This window comes from Lampris incognitus, chromosome 1, assembly GCF_029633865.1.
Source record: "Lampris incognitus isolate fLamInc1 chromosome 1, fLamInc1.hap2, whole genome shotgun sequence".
Taxonomy (NCBI): domain Eukaryota; kingdom Metazoa; phylum Chordata; class Actinopteri; order Lampriformes; family Lampridae; genus Lampris; species Lampris incognitus.
The window spans coordinates 131,421,492-131,441,207 of record NC_079211.1 but is presented as its reverse complement, the minus strand read 5'-3'; the positions used below and the strand labels follow the sequence as shown (position 1 = coordinate 131,441,207).

The 19,716-nt window shown below is 40.5% G+C and overlaps 1 protein-coding gene across 1 annotated transcript; it reads left to right on the top strand.

Annotated features, from left to right (window-relative positions):
* The first annotated feature begins 746 nt into the window (after window positions 1–746).
* Window positions 747–15,847, top strand: ift81 (intraflagellar transport 81 homolog). The gene is made up of 18 exons (XM_056288516.1): window positions 747–1,221; window positions 1,389–1,492; window positions 1,641–1,821; window positions 1,937–2,026; window positions 2,227–2,292; window positions 2,604–2,714; window positions 3,706–3,790; window positions 4,388–4,551; window positions 4,666–4,761; window positions 5,126–5,272; window positions 9,109–9,258; window positions 10,816–10,944; window positions 12,234–12,323; window positions 13,143–13,229; window positions 13,433–13,504; window positions 13,675–13,760; window positions 14,023–14,068; window positions 14,316–15,847. The coding sequence occupies exons 1-18, from the start codon at window positions 1,078–1,080 to the stop codon at window positions 14,496–14,498; spliced, it is 2,031 nt and encodes a 676-aa protein (XP_056144491.1). The 5' UTR covers window positions 747–1,077; the 3' UTR covers window positions 14,499–15,847.
* The last annotated feature ends 3,869 nt before the right edge of the window (window positions 15,848–19,716 follow it).

Genomic DNA, 19,716 nt, shown 5'->3' with positions numbered 1-19,716 from the left:
AGTCATATGCGAGAGATGAAGAACATATAGCTAATGTAGTGCCCGAGCAAGGTTTGATTAATTTCGATCTATTGTATGAGGGCTACATAAATGAATGTTTTCAGAGTAAAAAACGTGAGCCTCGTGTCCGACTTTGCTTTTTTAGGCAGCAAATAGCTAGCTTTTAGAGAATTGCTTACATTTTCAGGAGACTGTTCATAACCGAGGTCCCATTTTCGATTAATTGACGAGTTTTCCTTAACACCGAGCTGTCTTTGATGTTTGTTGAACTTAGCTGAGTGATTTTTTATATATACTTATCCCCAGCGATCGTTTCTGTTTTAGAGCCGAACAGTTTTTTTTCTTGCTAAACATGAACTCTAAACAGGGGCTTCTTGTAATGTATACCTGCCTTTAATCATGCTCTATAAATCAGACGTCTTCGGGGAGGTTTTTTTCTTTCTTGTGAAACTATCGCCATCTGACGGTTCAAAAGTTCACTGACGCTCGACAGGCAAACGCTGCGCTCATCCGACGCATACATGCGGCAGAAAGGCCATGTCAGATTTTTTAACAATTTCAGGTTTATTCGCTTTCAGCAAGTTATCAAATTAAACATCACAACAAACTCATAATTTTAAGAGTGTAGGTTTTGTAGAAAGTGTCACGACTAGCAAATAGTGATTACGAATGAGACTTTGCGCATTTTGGACGCTTAATGACTTTCGTAAATAGTATGTTTCGGGACACTTCCGATTAGCAACCAGTGTACGACGCTTGTGTCTGGTTTCCAAGACGTAGTTTCACATCAGCCAACTAGCTGGTATGTAAATAAATTAGTGCGCAAACGCGTCCTGATCTGTTTTTTTTTTCTTCGTGTGATTAGTTTACCGTCTGGATATTGTGTGTTTTTCAAACAATGTCCACTTCGTAATCATCTCCGTAATCATCTCCAAGTTCTGTGGCCTTTTAAGAAAGACTCATGGCCGGCTAGCGAACAACTCACCTAAAGCTCGCGTCAAGTAGCTGATCTGTGTTGGTTTCGGTGAAGACGGCGGCGAAGATCGACAGCAGTAAACATATTCCAAAGCTTTAAAGATGGGTGAACAACTGAAGTTCATCGTTGAACAACTTAACAAAGACCCCTTCAAGAAGAACTTTAACCTAATCAAATTTGACTCTCTTGAACCAATGCAGCTGCTGCAGGTACTAAACGATGTATTGGCTGAAATAGAGCCAAAGGTGAGTTAATTAAACCGCATCAGTTGTACAGACGTTAGTAAAGAGACTGTATGCATGATCATCCATAACTAAATCAATGCCAGATGTGTAATTTCAGCAGCGTTGTACTTATACGTCTTCCGATCATGTAAAGTGGAAGGTGTTCTTTGTTTTATTTTTTCCCCCAGCAAACTATTGATATCAGAGAAGAAATGCCTGAACAAACGGCAAAGAGAATGTTCACTGTAATTGGAATGCTGAAATATAAGCCTCCTGGGAATCTCTCAGATGTGTAAGTATATCTACTGTATTCTGCGAAAAGTCAAAACGTTCTCTTGTCATTTGTTCGAGAATACGTTGATGATGATAATAATAAAGCAGGCACCTCCTGTGGCATTTTTTAGGATGTTTTCAACATACACTTTTATCATCTCATACAGGAGCAGTTTTAGGCAGGGTCTGGTGATGGGCAGTAAGCCTGTGATCCATCCTATCCTCCACTGGTTGCTTCAGAGAGTCCCAGAGCTCAAGAAGAGGGCATACCTGGCTCGATTTCTTATGAAACTGGAGGTGCCTGCCGAGTTTCTGCAGGATGATGTCATCAATGACACGTATCACCAGGTTTGATAGAGTGTTACATATACGTAATGGTCATGTTCCTGTTTAGTCTTTGAATGACATGTGGTGACAACTAAAATGGCAGCAGAGCCTTAACATTATTATCGTGTATTTACAGTATGAAGAGCTGGTGGAAGCATTCAAGACTTGTCATAAGGAGTGTGAGCAGCTGAGGACATCAGGCTTCTCCACAGCAGAAATCAGAAGGGTAAAAAAAGGACTCAAAATAGTTGTCTTCTAGAAAATATTTAAAGCAAGCCCAGCTTAGATTTTTATATGGAATTTGTGTTACACAGATCAGTGGTCACTTGTACCAATAGTCTGTGAAATTTAAGAATAATGGGTCACTTTTTAAATGGTTAAGCTAATACAGTGCTCTAAAACTTTCCATCTTTTCCCCAAACAAAGGACATTAGTGCAATGGAAGAGGAGAAAGACCACCTAATTAAACGTGTGGAGAGGCTGAAGAAGAGGGTAAGGAAGGCAGCTGTATTACACAGATAATACCTGAGAATCTTTGGGATTCACTAAGGAATGAAAACATGACCTCAAGTAGATTCCTGGTGTGATATGATGTATTCCAGATGTAATATTTGCTGACAGGGATCTGAAAGGCTCTAGTGTTTCTCCCTTTAACCATGCTTTGGCTAATTTGGTGTTGAATTAGAGGGACTTATACACAGCACCAGAAGATAAAACTTGAGACACTCAGAGATGCTTGGCTATTTCTACTGACCTGTGCCACTCTCACAGTAGGCTCATATTTTAACTTGTGTGTCCACTAGGTGGAGTCAGTGCCCAACCACCAACGCATGCTAGAACTGGCCAGACAACTCCGGGTAGAGAAGGAGAGAGAAGAGTCACTTGCTCAACAGAAGCAAGAACAGAAAAACCAAGTAATTAGGTTTGAAGTTTTTATGATCACATATCTAGTCAGCTGGTATAGTGAATAGAGTGACCACCCTTGAATTGGATGAGATGGGTTGAAGCCACCATGTTGGCAGGCGAACACCCTGCTGAAGTACAAGTGAGCAAGACTTTAAATCCTCACCAACTCTGGGGGCACTCTTACAACTGACCATGAACTCGTGGTAGGTGTGATGGTGGATTCACCACAGTGATCAACAAAATGTCTCAATACCTTGTCTCATCCTTGTTCACATTACATTTATTAGTGTATCAGAGTCTTGTAGATGGAAAAAAATAAATTTTTGTACTGTAAAAAGAAAAGGAAAATTGTGCAACTAGTCACATGTAGCAACCAGATTTTCTACTATGGTGTGGCTAAATCATCTCACATGTCACACTAAACATTCAACATCTCGCACTAAAAAAGTCTTGTGAATCTTGTTTCTTGTTTGATACTATCAGTAGCCCCTGAATGTGTTTTATGAAATCTTGAACAGGGTTGACACTCCAAGTGAGCACTTGTTGATCCACAGGCGTAGAATTATACACAGTGGATATAAAAAGTCTACACACCTCCGTTAAAATGGCAGGTTTTTGTGATGCTAAAAAAAAAATAAATTAAACCATTATAAATCATGTCAGAACTTTTTTCCACTGAAAAACAATCAGAACATTTTAGAAGGAAAAAATAAAAAACATACAATAACACAAGTGTTTTTATATTCACTGTATGCCATCAAAATGCATTTGCAACTGATAAATCATGGGTTTTGTGTTTTGAGCTACATACAGTAAGGCATTCGAGAGTTCTATACAGTAAGGCATTCAGTAGTTCTTTAGATACCACCAGTCTGTTGATTAAGTAGAATTTCAAACTGTAAAATGCAGTAGATTTATCAATCTGTAATGGCTGAATTATCTAGCTTGCGTGTGTGATATTAAGCTCTACTAATGGAGTTATCTTTTGCATGTGCTCAGCTGTTTCAGGCAGAGCAGAGGCTGCAGCGATCCAGGCAGCAGTTGAATGACCTACGAAAGGCAGCAGCAGATGCCAGTCCAGAGAGTGAGTAAGCGAGTTGTAGTGTTGCTGCCAAACGCCATGGCTGGATGAACATTCAAGATAACAGCAGTGTCATGGTATCTCCAGGTTGACTCACCTCCATTAAGGGCATATAATTATACTGCACTTTGAAGTGATCTAAAAGAGCTTATCTGATCTAGAATCTGTTTTATTATATTGTCATGTCTGGGCGAGCCCTTCAGCCAAGATGAGAGTTTCATATTAACAGTTTCTAAAATGATCAAGCCAATGCAGAATGAGATGGGGCTGTATATGTGAGGTCATCGATCATAATGAAGTGTTTTGCTGTCGTTACAAAAGTAATGATGGCAGGAAGACAAAAGACTGAAGGCAGAAATACTGTCATAAACATCTACAGATCATTTTACACTTGAGTATTGTAATTTTTTTTAACCAACTCATTTAGAAAAAATTCTTGTTCATGTATTAAGTGGCTCTGCATAATGATCTCGATGTTATGTTTTATTTCAGTGAGTAATTGGTGCAGGTTAATGATCTGTTGTTCGCCATGTTTGGAAAGCCCCTCAGATTTTTTCTTAATCAATAAAAAGCCAGAAGATAATGCTCTGTTTTCCCCAGGCTTAATGAAAAGGCTGGAAGAAGAGGTCAAGATTAACACGTACATGGTGACAGAAAAACTCCCAAAGGAGCTTGACAGTAAGAGGCGAATGGTGCAGTTCTTGCAGAAGGTGGTGTCCAAGCCTGCCATGGGCCAGGCTGAGCTCCAGGAACTGGAGGACAATGTACGGACCAGGATGTGGTGACTGGCAATATTTGTGTCCATGTACACCAGTCAATGATTATTTGTTTTGGGGTTTGATGTGTGTCTGAGGCTTCTGCATTTCACTACTTCACAGATTAAAGAAGTCAACACTCAGATAAACCAGCTGAGTGAGAAGAGGATGATGAGAAATGATCCCATGGATGACAAACTGACCCTTTTCAGGCAACAGGTGGTTCCCTCTCCTCAGTGCCTTTCCAATGTCTTGTCTTCACTTCATCTGTTCTGTTTAAGGTTGGCCACTCATGTGCTCAGTTTGAATAGATGTTGTAAGATGTTGAAACTGAGAGGCCATTTGTTTTTTTTAACCAAATGACAGACATACCTTATAATATTTATTTTGTGTGACTCCCTTTGATTCAATTTCTGTGCTATGGCAAGGCAAGACTGGTACAGTTTTCTTGCCTTTCCAACATCTTACTGATGTTACTTACATAGTGCCTACATATACCAACCTAGTGTATGGATTACAAATACACCGTTTGACTGGACATGATGATTCTGTTTATATGCCCTCAATATTTTTTCTCTTGCAGGCCTCTATCATTATTCGTAAGAAGGAGGCAAAGGCAGAGGAGCTGCAGGAAGCAAGAGAGGAGCTGGCAGCAGCAGAGAGAACACTGGCCAAGAGGAAAAGCACGGCACGAGATGTGGACGGAGATGAGGTTATCCGGGGTGATGAGGTACACCACTGGACATACTTCTTACTGTTTCTTCACTAATACAGTCACACAAAGTCAATCAGGAAATGTCAGGCAGCTCTCAAATTATTGGGAGCTGATATGATCCGGGACATTTTTTTGATTTGTTTGTTGTTTTGTTTTCCTTGATGTCTGCTTCGTGGCATGTTTTTCCACCATCAGACTAAACGATGCACTTAATCTAATTGAGTTTTTTGTTGTGTTGAATAAAGGCTGCTGCTAACAATACCACTGACCCTATACTTTAAACTCCAGTTTGAGCAGAATGGACACCAGTAGATTTGTGAAGCACAGAGAACATGGGAGGCTATTTCTGCTCTTATGTAAACACTGAGGGGCTCACTGTCTAATGTAATTTATCCCTTTTCCCCACTCTCCCTCACATTCCCATGCAAAGCTATAAATAGAACACAACAGAGATTACCCAGAACAAGGAAATGAACTGGACAAGCTGCTTGAAATATTGGTCTTTTCTCTCATTTTTACTGCAGTCAGTCTTTTAATTCAAGTCAGCAGAATGCTTTTAAACAGAGCTGCTACATAAATCTCATCTATATTTAACTTCCCTTATGAAGCTGTGCGTCTCTTGTAAAATGCTTGCTATAGTTCACTTTGTCTTGTCCTCTTGGAGAACTTTGGCCATTCTTTGCAGATTAGCCAAAGTGTTAAGAGCCTTTGCTGCCTTGTGTCAATGCCCACTTTGGACGATACATACAGTCAATCAAGGATAGAAGATGGCTTCTCCTTGTCTTCCCTGTTGTGTATAGACCATAAACAGGCTTGCTTTGGCGGGGCCCATCAATGGACACAGGTTATGCTCCAACCAAATCCAGCTGGCTGAGGAGTCCCAGAATATGTGAAATGGAGATGACTTTCTCCTTTATCTTGCTTGCCCATAGTGGGAGACTTCAGTCCCTATAAATAATGTGTGCATGAGATGGCTTACAGGAGTCAGAGCTGAACTTGTTAGGTAGTATTAGCTAGTCACCAAGGCTCCTTAAAAGCCTGCAACTCTGTTGGCATCTAAAGTCTGATCTGAAAAGTGAACCCAATGATGAGGGACTTCACTGCTTGGGACAAAGAAAGCAGCTGAGTCTGTAGGGGAATGGAGTTAGTGGAAAGCGTTTTGTCACAGACAGCTTATCGGGTTCTTGAAGTTATTTGGGGCCATCGACCACTGTGGAAATGATCATACAGGAGTCAGAGCTGAACTTGTTAGGTAGTATTAGCTAGTCACCAAGGCTCCTTAAAAGCCTGCAACTCTGTTGGCATCTAAAGTCTGATCTGAAAAGTGAACCCAATGATGAGGGACTTCACTGCTTGGGACAAAGAAAGCAGCTGAGTCTGTAGGGGACTGGAGTTAGTGGAAAGCGTTTTGTCACAGACAGCTTATCGGGTTCTTGAAGTTATTTGGGGCCATCGACCACTGTGGAAATGATCATACAGGAGTCAGAGCTGAACTTGTTAAGTAGTATTAGCTAGTCACCAAGGCTCCTTAAAAGCCTGCAACTCTGTGGGCATCTAAAGTCTGATCTAAAAAGTGAACCCACTGATGAGGAACCTTGCTGCTTGAGACAAAGAAAGCAGCTGAGTCTTTAGTGAAATAGTTAGTGGAAAGCGTTTTGTCACAGACAGCTTATCGGGTTCTCCTTGCAGTTATTCGGGGCCATCGGCCACTGTGGAAATGATCACCTTATCAGTTATTTTCCATTCTGCTGGTTGTGTGTCATCACATGTTACCCACCAACTGCAAGATCTCTGTTAGGGATGACTGTGTGGGTGTGTGTGTGTGCATACACTTATTATCTGTTGGCTGGTGACACGAGAACACTGTGTAAACCAGCCCATCATGCCGGTAGCTACATTCAGTCTCAGTTCAATTCAAACCTTATCGGCAATCTGAGATAACAGATGCTCCTTTCTTTTCTTGATGTGTGGAAGAGCTGTTCACCTTAACTGTTCAAATTTCATATACTCCTGCTTTATGGCCTGTATGTAGTTATTTGAATTATCCGCTGCACCATTCATGTTTCCACTGACCTGTGTGTGTGAGTCTGTGTGTGTCTGTGTGTGTTATGATTCAGCTGCTGGCCAATTTAACAGCAGTTGTTTTTTGGACACACTCTAGGTGACAAGGGAACGCTATGCAGCATCATTCTGCCATGCTAATTCCTCCCTCAACCTTGTCTGCCCTTGACATCCCAAAATATACAAACTATAAACTCTCATCCACACAAAGCCAAGCTTGCCCCCAAGGGACATAAAGCACATTCATTCTATGATTTCTGGGGCTGTTCTCCCGTGCCCATATTCATTTATAGCTGCTCCTCATTGTGTTCCGCCAGAGAAGAGTCAGGGTGGAGAGTGATGTGAGTGAATGCTGTGTCCATTGGGACAGTCCGTGGTGTGTTTGCCAGCTAAAGATGTGTGCTCTATGTAGCTGGTTGTGTGCCTGAAAGGATCAGGTGACTGTTAGAGACCACAGCAGTGTCCTTCAAGCGCCTCTGCTGTAGGCACTGCTCCTTTTTTAAATCAATTAAAGAATTGACAATTGGACCCATTATCCTCTCCAAAAGCTTTTTATTGCTGCTAGATTATTTTTTTTTGCCCTTTTTTCCATTTTCTAAATACGCAGTGCGTCACATTTAGAGCCATGTTTTCCACTTAGAGCCAGCCATAGACCCATGGTTAAGATTTGATAAACAATAACTTCTATATATCTCATCTTTTTTTAATCAAGGTTCCAGAGTGTTTCACAATGGTATACACACAAGTGCAGCCAACAGATAATTCAATAACAAATTTAAAGATGGACAGTATGTTAACTAAAGCGGGTGACACTAAATCAAACTATCACAGTACACAACATAAAACATTAAGTAGACTGAAAGGCCAAAGAAAACAAATGGGCCTTTGTAGCAAGTCTCTTCAACAGCTTCGGCTCTCAGGCACAGAGACGGATCGTAAGTGAAGGCAAAGCAGACTGTGTATTGTAAAACAGACGTCTATTAAGTCTTTTGTTGGGGGGAGAGCGATGTGAATCCATGTCCTCACAGCCTTCAGCTCTCTCCCTGTTTCTGGTGTGTTTTTCGTTGGGGTGCAGCTGCGTTTGAACCCGTCTCGTGCCAACTGAATGTAGGTGCAACCACAGCACAATCACTGCACTCTTTTTTTTTCCTTTTTTAAAAAAAAATGGAAACAGAGTCTTAAATCACAAATCCAACAAACAAAACAAAACACCAAGAGCTCTTGGCTTGAGGACCCAAGAGATCTCGTAGCATTATGGAGTTGCAGCAATTTACCCATGTAGTCAGGAGCCTGAACATGCAATGCTTTAAAAGTGATTAAAAGAACTTAAAATGTTATTCTTGGTTTCAATTGGAGCCAGTGAAGAGATGCAAACATTGGGGTAATGTGAAACCTTCTTTTTGTTTAAAGATAAGTAACTGCATTTTGCACTAACTGCTGTCAAGCAACAGCCGTTTGATTGATACAGGTAAACAGAACATTGCAGGTGTAGTCAAGGCATGATGACACAAAAGCATTGATACTTTTGTTTCTATGTTATTAGAAGAGAGGACATCTTCAATTTTAGCGAAACTTCTCAGTTCCAAAAAGCATGGCCATTCAAGGTTTTTGCTGCAGGCTCAAAGTTGACATCTACATTTCTTGTGATGTCATACATTCAGTATCACACTTTACATTTAGATGTTCTTTCCTTGATGACTTGACATCAGTTTGGGAAAATGTGTTGTAATTTTACCAATGTATCATTAAATGAATTTCAAAATTATATCCAGTTCTGTTTCTTCTTTTAGTTAAAGCGTTTGGTGGTGAAATTACGGAGCAAAGGAACAGTGTACAAGAAGAAACGGCAGGAGATGGCGGAGCTGAAAGCAGAGTACGGTGTTCTGCAGCGCACAGAGGAGATTCTCAAACAGAGACATGAATCCATTCAACAGCAACTGGTAAAGCCTCCCCATTTTTCTATCGCTAATGTGAGAAATGCTGAGTGTTATCTTTTTGACAGGAGCAGCCTGGAGGAATGATTACAAGGAGAATTGCATGTAATACCTCTGTTAAATTTTCACACTTAGTAGCTACTGAATATTACTACAATTTGCTTGCCATAATGCCCTGTGCCAGGGCATGTCAGCAGCACTTGGTAAGAGAGAGGTGACAGAGAGAGGAGATTTGAGCTAGTGACCTTTTTAGTAAGCCCCCTTGTCTGACTTTCAGGATACCGACATTCACACGTGCATCTGAAGTTTCTATCCATTCTTACAGCACTATGCCCCATAGTCTTCCTACTTTTTTCCCTTCATCCCCCCGCCTCCTCCCCACGTTGCACACTACTTGTGCCATTTCAATATGTCCCTATTTATGCACATCATGAAGTGGTAGAAGTTTCCTGGAAATGATTTCGCACCTCTGCACTGCCCCAGCTTCTGACTCGCTGATAGCCTGTCTGACGCAGGCCAGACTAAGCTGCTGCTATTTATGATGGCTTTATTTGCCCCCCTGTCTATGCATCCCATACCGAGGTTTTGTTCTGCAGTGAGCGTTTTCCTCTGAGTAATGTGTTCAGCCGGAGGTATTTCAACCTATTCCCCTCCCTGCATGCCCCATTGCTTTTTAGTGGAAGGCCTAGATGCCTCCAGCATTGTACAGCTTTTTTTGTATCAAACAGAAGGAATCATGAAGTAGACATGCTGGAGTGCAGCTAAAATGGGGCAGCTCATTCAGCATAGAGTCAAACCACATTGCTAGACTTTCATAAATGATACCCGCAACCCTCCTCTGCTTTCTTGGTATAAGGAGATCAGGTTTTATCAATTCACAAAATTCAAAACTGTTTTGATAAGGTTTTGAGCAAATGCAATAGAGAGTGGTGTAATTGTTTAGCACAGATTTATTCATTATCCTTGTAGTCAAGGATAATGAATGAATTAGGGTTTAACACAGCAACCGTAGTGTTGGGAGTTAGTTCAGGGTATGATTTCATGACAAATTGTGAGTTACTTATTTAATTCATTGATTAGATTGACAGGTGATATACAGCTTATAGAAATGTAAATTGGTACAGCAGGGATAGGGATAAGTAATAGAGAAAAATCTTAATTTGGGTGACACAGTAGACTAGAAGCAGGGAATTGGTGTCAGATAACCAAATCTTTACATACCTTTTTCAGGCAATGCTAATATTTGGAATATCAATTCATGTAGTGAATAGTAAATATGCCACATTAATTCAAATAAATCTAAAAAAGGGTGGGCTTATCTTGTCAAGTAATCTGTGTATTACTTTTGGAAGACTTGTGAAATAATGAAGGTCATATTAGCACAGATTCTATGGCTGTCTCGCCAATACCTATTCCTGGAGGACCAGGGTGCCAAGCTTAATATAACTCAGCTGTCTTTTGCAGATGCCTTTTTTTCAAGGAACTGTTTTGATTTCTCCATTAAAAGCAACACTTGTTAATCATGGTTGCCTTCTCACAATTCCTTCCGTTCTGTGCGTGAAGCAATCTATAGAGGCTCAGAAGGGGATCTCTGGCTACAGTGACACTCAGGAGGAGTTGGAGAGGGTTTCGGCCATCAAGAGCGAGCTGGATGATGTGAAGGGCCGCACGCTTGACGACATGTCTGAAATGGTGAGTATACCACAGCTATCGAAATTAAAATCAACCCCAAAGCAAATTCAACCTGTCCCTATGATGGAGAAACAAAACTGTTAGCATATTTCTTTTCTTCAAAGTTTCCCTGGTTATTTGTGTGTTGAGTGAGGTTGCTCACCCCTTCTGAAACACTTATTACTTAATTTGACAGTACTGTAGTGACAGACAAAACTACAATTCTTCCTCCTGAAACTCTTCTTTTTTGCAGGCATGGTGATTTTGTCCCAAGATGATGATTCATTATTCCCATGATCAGTTTAGATAATATCGATGAAATTGTTTTTCTTCCGTAAACACCTGCACAACACTAATATCTGAAAGAACGCTGAATTGGTGGACTCTATGATAAAAGTGGAAATACATTTTATACAGGTGGAAAAGCTGAAACACTGTAGAGGTCCACAAAATCAGTCTCCCTTTTTATTGTCATGAGAACAGCTATTGACGCTTGATGACGTTGCAGAATAGCTCTGGGACCTCAATGCTAATTTTGAAAGAGAGTTGTTCATTCTTCCAAATGTGTATTGGACAAATAAAAGCGTAAAAAAAATGTTCTCTCAAAATCAGGATAACACATTAGTATTTCTCCTGAAGCTGCTAAACAGTATTTAAATTCAGTAATCAACTGTCGGACTACCTGCTGTTTACAGCAATAAAAATCCAATCAAGTGTACAGCTCAAATGTAAACTGAGTCAATGGTTTACTTTAGAAGAGCCTCCACAAATCATCCATTATCATTTTAGTTCTTTGGTTCTTTGATTGACTTGTGTGATTTATGAATTCTAAATACCTCCCCTGCATACAAAATTGCTTCTGGTCAGTACTATTTATAGAAATACTCAAGAGCAGTTTATAGTTTCATGCCAGTGCATAACACAATATAAACCTGAATTGTCAGCCTGCCATCCCATCATGTCAAGCCCCAAATGGAGCCAGTAGCAAACGATTAGGCCCAGTTCCAAGATGTAGGGTTGTTGTTCAGTTCTCCTAAGGCTGGCAGCTTGGACACTCGACATAAGGCAGAGCACTTCTGATGATGGATTCATACATCCTTGGCTCCAGTCTCCAAGTAGCCTTTCCCTCTCCTCTTAACCTGCAGATATCCTGAATGATTTAAATTCTACTTGCTCAGCTTCACAAAGCCTTTAGAAGATATTTGGCAGAGATTTTAAACATTGGTGTCAACTAACGATTTATTCTTGTTATTTGTGCATCTAATCAATTCAGTGCGAATGCAACTTTTGTGGTTGATCTTTTTCTACAGGTGAAGAAATTAAATTCTATGATAGTGGAGAAAAAATCTGCTTTGGCCCCTATCATCAAAGAGCTGAGGCCTCTGAGACAACAGTGTCAGGTGAGCATTATGCACATTATAAAACAAGTAGTTCCCCACTTATAAGAATGAAGAATCCTCAGATTGAAAAAAAATCCTCACATCTTCCTCCACTGAGAACAATAGCCATTGTTTTTGGTAATCAGCCACCATTGACTGACATCTGTATGAGTCCATCCCTTCAGCTGAGTGGAGAAAGGGTCGTGCTCTTATTCAACTATGCCCATCTCGGTCATGCTCTTATTCAACTATGCCCATCTCCCCATAATTAGACAAACCCCACTCCCAAAGTATACCACTCCCAAGTTCTCACCACAAAGCAAAAAAAGGTATAAATAGTTGAAATTCAGTTTTTATTGTTGCTTCTTCTTCAAGAAGTGACTGTCTTTAAGTTTGACAGAAGGATGGGAGAAACCCTCACAATTTCCCTTAAGGTCAACAAGTGTAAGCTTATTTTGTGTTTCCCTCTGCTATCATGATACTCCATTCAGAATAATTGACACATTGTCTATAAATAAAATGGATGATAGGGAAAGCCCCTCACATTGCTTAGTCAAAATAGAGGATCATATTTTCCTACACATGTTCCCAGAATTGGTCTGCCATTGCACCAGCTAATGTCAACTAATGAAGAACTTAATCGTGAATACATAAATGAATTATAGCTATGTATAATTCACATTGCTCAAATGGCAAATCTGATGTTGCTGTAAAACAGCATCGAGGGTATGACGACACTATGAAATAGTTGCAACTGTTTTACATGTAATTTGTATATGTCTATATGGTAAATGGTATATTTAGCTTTTTGTATGACACGTGGCATTGCTATCATAACAGGAGCTAACACAGGAATACGAAGAGAAGAAGTCCCAGTATGAAAGCTGTGCTACTGGTCTGGAGAGCAACAGATCCAAATTAGAACAGGTACAATTGTATGCGGTGTCATAGGTTTAACAATGCATATCATCGTCCAACATTACATAAAATACTTAAAATTCTTAAAATGTTTGTACTAATTTGTCCACTCATATTACTTCTTGTCTGTTAACAATTTCAAACAACGTGTTTGCCTTTGTGCCCCAGTGGTATTAGTCTACAATATTCTTGCGCCACTGTTTCTCTTCCAGGAGGTGAAAGCACTAAGAGAGGAGACCACACAGGAGGAAAACCGATACCATTATGTCAACTGCATGAAGCAGGCAAGGACCAAGATTTCATTTCCATTTCATTTTTAACAAGTGAATAAATTGGCCAGCTACATTCAAAATATACCATTATTCAGCTAATGGCTGCGGTTGATTTCTCACCCTGCCCCCAAACACCTGTGCTATGACTATACATTTGAGCCCTCCATCTTCGTCACCCACAGATCATTGAGGTGCAAATGCAGCAGGCGGCAGAGGAGACAAAGGCCTATGTGTCATCTGATCCACAAGAGAGAAAAAAGACCATCAGGTGAACACACACCTACCACCCACTCTGAAGTTTAGTATCCTTTTCATCTTGCCCAGCATCTATCACAACACACTCTAGCTTATAGCGATGTTGCCTCATATTTATCCAGCACACGGAGAAATCAGAAACAATTCTGTACACCTTTTAGAAATTAATATTAAGATATGCTGATATATCAGAAATCTATAAAAACCCTTAGTAATATAGATGCATTCAATTTGAAATTACATTGGCTTAAATTTAAATTGTGCTTTTTTTCTAGAGAGCTATATATGAAAAACATTGCGGAACAGGAGTCCCTTGGCAAGGTGAGTAGAGTAGGTTGGTGTAAATGTAAGGTCCTCTCTTTCATAGCTGAAAATTGTACATTACAATAAAAAAAGTCATAAAAATGCTTTTAAAGTGCAAGTCAGCTTAACTGAACTGTCCTAAATTAAAGTAAATACATCAATCCTAAACAGCAGCTAAAAGAGGAAAACCGAGAAAAACCAGCTGATGGCGATTTGGTTCCATCCCTATATTATTTACTCTTGATCTTTCTCCTCTGGACTGCAGAAATTACGGGAGACACAGAAGGCAGTGAGGGAGAGCCATGGCCCCAACATGAAGCAGATTAAGATGTGGAGCGACTTGGAACAGCTGATGGAATGCAAGAGGCAGTGCTTCGTAAGAGCCCAGAGCCAGGCCTCCATTGGCCAGGTCATCCAGGAGGGAGGAGAGGATCGGCTTGTGCTGTGAGGATCCCATCTTGACAAGGTCATCTCTTCAGATACCCAAATTCACTACAGAGAATCTTGAGTTATCTCACTGTGGTTTATCGTTCAACAACATTGTTTGCACATACATACATTACAATCTGGAGTACTTTTTAGTGAGGTTTTGGATTTTTGATGAAACTATTCTAGAGACTCCTGTCTGTGTAATGTTATGGAATGCTAAAGCTGTTAGTGAAATAAGAATGAATGCCATAAATTAACCAGTGCATACCAGTTTTAGCTTTAGTTTGAAAAGCCAAATGCCAACTGTTCATCACCACTGGCTTGAAGATAATTTAGAAGTATTGTAGAAACATCAAATCTCCTTTGTTTTCAGTTAAACATTTTTTTGTTTCATGCAACTAACTGAGTGTTTTCCGTGCATCTTAATCATATTTGTGGTTTGTAAATCTTAACAGACTGCTTATAACAGTTGTAGAGCACAAGCAGCTTTTTGTCATTTGTGCAAAGATTAACAATTGTTCTAGAACTACTTTTGTTTTATTAATGATTTTGTAATGCAATGCTGCTGAGTTTCACTTGATGGTTTATCTCTGTGAGGAGTGCTCTTCCGGTGATAACACTGTTTGAGGTGCCTAGTGAATTGAGAATTGAAAGAAAACATGTATGGGGGACGTGCTGCGGGATAAGGGCTTTCACCCTCTGCGGCCCACTGACTTCAAACATGTGCCATGTCCTCCTCACATCTTTAAGAATACATCTTTAATCAAAGTGTCAGAAGATAACGGCGTACAAAGTGGGTGCACTTGGGATGTGGTTGCACTCAGCTATTCCTGGAAACAACAGCCATGACTTTGGACAGGGTATCTTGCCAATTTTGGAATTCTATGGGACCTCTGTTTTTACAGGCACTTCAGAGCAGATGAATTTGTCATGTTCCGCTTGCTTTCATTTTATAACACTGCCTGATTTTACAAGAGAACCCAGATGGGGGAAAAAAAAAAGTTTAATGTAAGTAGTCGATACTTCAGTATTTTCATATTATTTTCTCATAAATTTGTGATGTATTTAATTTGACTCAAATAAGTTGCATTTTTGATTAATCAAGCATAGTATAGAAACTGCAGTTACCAAAATTACTTTACCCGAACACCACTATTCCTAACCAAATACCCAATTCAGTTATTCAACTACTTTATTTTAGATTAAATGAGCCCTCAAAACCCAAAAGTAAAACTTTTTCCCTGAATTCTGGAAATCAGTGATACATTTACAGCATTCTGTAACTGACAGCTTAGTGGTATTTTTCTTGACTTTCTTTAGAGGTTAATATAATGTTAAGTAACTGTTTTTTTTTATATCTTTTTTGGATTCCCCCCCCCCCTTTTTCTCCCCAATTGTATCTGGCCAATTACCCCACTCTTCCAAGCTGTCCCAATCTCTGCTCCACCCCCTCTGCTGATCCGGGGAGGGCTGCAGACTACCACATGCCTCCTCCAATACATGTGGAGTCGTCAGCCGCTTCTTTTCACCTGACAGTGAGGAGTTTCGCCAGGGGGACATAGCGTGTGGGAGGATCATGCTATTCCCCCCAGTTCCCTCCCTCCTGAACAGGCGCCCTGGCCGACCAGAGGAGGCGCTAGTGCAGCAACCAGGACACATACCCACATCCAGCTTCCCACCCGCAGACATGGCCAATTGTGTCTGTAGGGACACCCGACCAAGACAGAGGTAATACGGGGATTCGAACCAGCGACCCCCATGTTGGTAGGCAATGGAATAGACCACTACACCACCTGGATGGCCCTCTTTTTTTTTTTTTTTATCTTTTTGATGTTAAGTCACATTTACCATGTCACGAGCAAAGAAAAACATTTTTTGACAAAAGTTTAAGCTCTTTAATATCTAAAAGGTCCACTCTGTATTTCATGCTTAATTTTTTTTTTTTTACATATATTATCACACTTCCAATCATGAACGCAATGCTCAAAATACATTATAATACTCATACAGCACTTGGCTTTTGGTTGTTTCTGCGTAACTGAATAATATGATCAATGAAATGAAAAGGGAGTTGGACTAACTTCCTGTTGTGGCCATCAATGTGCTCATACCGTAGTTGTTAAAGGATCTGGTCTCAATACCCACTCCCTCCTGTAGTAATGCAATCTGCTGCCGACAGCCATCATTAAAGATCCTTGGACCAGATGGATCATGTGTGAATTCTGGAAGGTAGCTTGATGTATAACTGGGCAGTAAGGTGTTATTACAGCAAAGGATTAACCTCGTGCTACTTGGGCCGTCATTAAGATGTGTCAACAGGTGATACATGCCAGGCCAGTTATAAATCTGACAGTGTTGCCCGCTAATAAACACGCTGGAGAGTATGCCACTGCCTACCCGAACAGAGACACCTCTATATATATAGAGGTGTGTGTGTATGTGTGTGTGTGTGTGTGTGTGTGTGTATAGTATATATATGTGTATGTATGGTGTGTGTGTGTGTTAGCTTGAAATACCATGGTGAAATTGGAAAAAAAAGTAATTTTGTCTTAGATTGAATTATTACATTTCAATCTCAGCATAGAAGAGGCCCAGGAACCACCAACTTTCTATTAAATCAGAGTAGAAACAGTTGCTGTTGCTTTGGAATTTAACACAATCACATCTTTAAAATGAGCTGGATAAGATATTGCGGTTCAGGACCTGATATCACATGCTTTTATAATCCCAACTGTATGCTTGACAAATGTGATAACTTCAGATGTGGTAAGTGCCTCCTCAAGTTGGTGGATTTCCCACAAATAGTCTGTTGATGCCTAAGTATTGGCATTCAAGTATAATTTTTCCCCTCATACAACGTCATATTGAATACACAGTGTGTACTTTGTTTCAGATTGACTGAATACCACAGCAACACATCTATGGTGAATATTTAAGGTAAACTCAATAGGATTTTATCCAGAATACCAATGCAGATTTGCCAAAGACATTCACTACAGCTATCAAAACTAGCCTATATCATCAAGAATAATTCAACTTATGATACATCCTTTGTTGTCCTTATTTGGGGCTGTCCCTTAGTTTGCAAAAATTAAAACCATGTTTAATGGCCATGTAGGTTTACACATATGGAATTTGACTCCGGTTTCATGGCTGTGTGTACTTAACATAGAATAGCAACAATACAACACAACAATCTTCAGATACATACACAAGGATTGACTTATACAGGCGCAATAGGAGGTGATAAAGTGCAATGGTGCAGAGAATATATCAGAGATGCTGAAATAGATGTTAGCAGGTTACTTACATACATGCCTGATGGACATGACAGCTTACCAGCATACGTACAATGTACAGTACAGTATATACAAAATGGTTGGATTTATTTGACAATGTTAAGCGTTCATTTCAACTTTTTATATCTGGTTGTTTTGGGGTACAGTGCTCTGTACTGCCTGCCAGAGGAGAGGAGTTGGAACAGGTTGTGACCAGGGTGTGATGGGTATGCAGTGGTGTTGCCTGCCCGTTTCCTGACTCTGGAGGTCTATAAGTCCTGAATGGAGGACACATTGGTACCAGTGATTTTCTCTGTAGACCTAACTGTCCGTTGTAGTCTGTCCCTGTCCTGTTTGGTGGCCGAACCAAACCAGACAGTGATGGCTGTGTAGAGGACAGGCTGGATTATTGCAGTGTAGAACTGAATCAACAGTTCCTGAGGCAGGTTGAACTTCTTGAGCTGATTAAGAAAGTACATCCTCTGCTGGGCCTTTTTGATGACTGTGTCTATGTTGGATGCCCATCTTTGGTCCTGAGAGAATGTGGAACCCAGAAATCTGTAGGTTTTCACTGCAGACACTGTGCTATTGAGTATGGTGAGGGGGGCAGTTTTGGGGGGACTCCTCCTGAAGTCCACTGTCATCTCCACTGTTTTGAGCATGTTCAGCTCCAGGTTGTTACGGCCACACGCCAGTTGATCAACCTCCTGTCTATATGCAGACTCGTCACCATCCCCCCATCATTGGCGTTATCTGGGATGGTGACAAGTCTGCATATAGACTGACGGTTGATCAAAAAAAGGCTATTTTGCTCGTTCAGAGGAGTGGAGACATGCATCCTTCCTTATTGGTTTGTGGAACCAGCAGCGACATGATAAGCAGTAAGCTGTACTTTTAAGTGAAAGTTGAAAATGATTAAACTTTGGAAAGCAGTGGAGCACTCAAGGCATTAGGCTGTGAAAAGAGGTCAAGTCCTTGTATTGGGATGAGTGTTCAAAGTGCAACCTTTCCATTTAAAATAAAATACAAAAGTACAGAAAGGGTTATTTGCTCCTTCCTGCCCCTCTGCCCTCCACTGCTGTTTCCTACCTCCTTTGTGTGCTGTCATGGAAGTGTCAAGTAGCCTACATATGTTACATCTATTTGCAAAGATATAAGGTGTTAGGGGGGTTGAAACCCAATAAATATCTTGGCATATAGAAAAATGTTTACCTTTTAGTGGGCCGCATGTTAGGTTAAGCATGTTAGGCTGTGCTGTTAGGTTGAGCTGTCAGAGGAAAGACTAACTGGCCAGAGATGGATATTGCAACTTCTGTATCGTGGTTGTAGCATAATGTCTTAAAGTTAAAATATAAAGGAAGTTATAGATCTGCACCAGTGGTTTTAAAACTATGGGTTGCTACCCACAAGTAGGCCACAGCAGGCGACCAGGTGAATCCGTTTGACCAATCGTGCATGACCGTATCTCGATCCGGGCAGGCCTCCTGACCAGTGGAAGAGCAAGAGGTGGGCGCTCCAAGCAACGCACACACCTGCCCAGGAGCCCGACACAGTCATGCATGAGCATTCAAATGGACGTAGTTTATTTAGTGATATTCTGTTGAATCTATGTGTGTGTGTGGAACATATTGAACATAAGAGTTGACACCGGAGAGCAGGATTACGCTGCAGGAATAGTTTGAGAAGTTTTTATAAATGTTTTCATACTTTTTTTTTCTGCCACAAAAATGGCCTCCATTGAACTCTTTTAACTGACATAAATTCTGCTGACCAGAGGTCCAATTTTTTGTGAAGGATGCAAGTACCAGCTTTTAGTATCCACCTTTCCAACCTACAGGGGTGAGTCCTTGATATTAGAATTATACATTTTGGGTGAAGTATTACTTAAACATTATGAAGTCTAACTCTATTTGAAGACTATGCCACAAGTTCATTACAGATAGATCATAACAAACACAA

Bases quoted from the DNA above. Each gene is read 5' to 3' on its own strand.
- ift81 (XM_056288516.1), top strand. From the start codon at position 1,078: ATGGGTGAACAACTGAAGTTCATCGTTGAACAACTTAACAAAGACCCC. The intron at 3,791-4,387 runs GTGAGTAAGCGA...TGTTTTCCCCAG, and splicing joins AGCAGATGCCAGTCCAGAGA to GCTTAATGAAAAGGCTGGAA. The intron at 4,762-5,125 runs GTGGTTCCCTCT...TTTCTCTTGCAG, and splicing joins TGACCCTTTTCAGGCAACAG to GCCTCTATCATTATTCGTAA.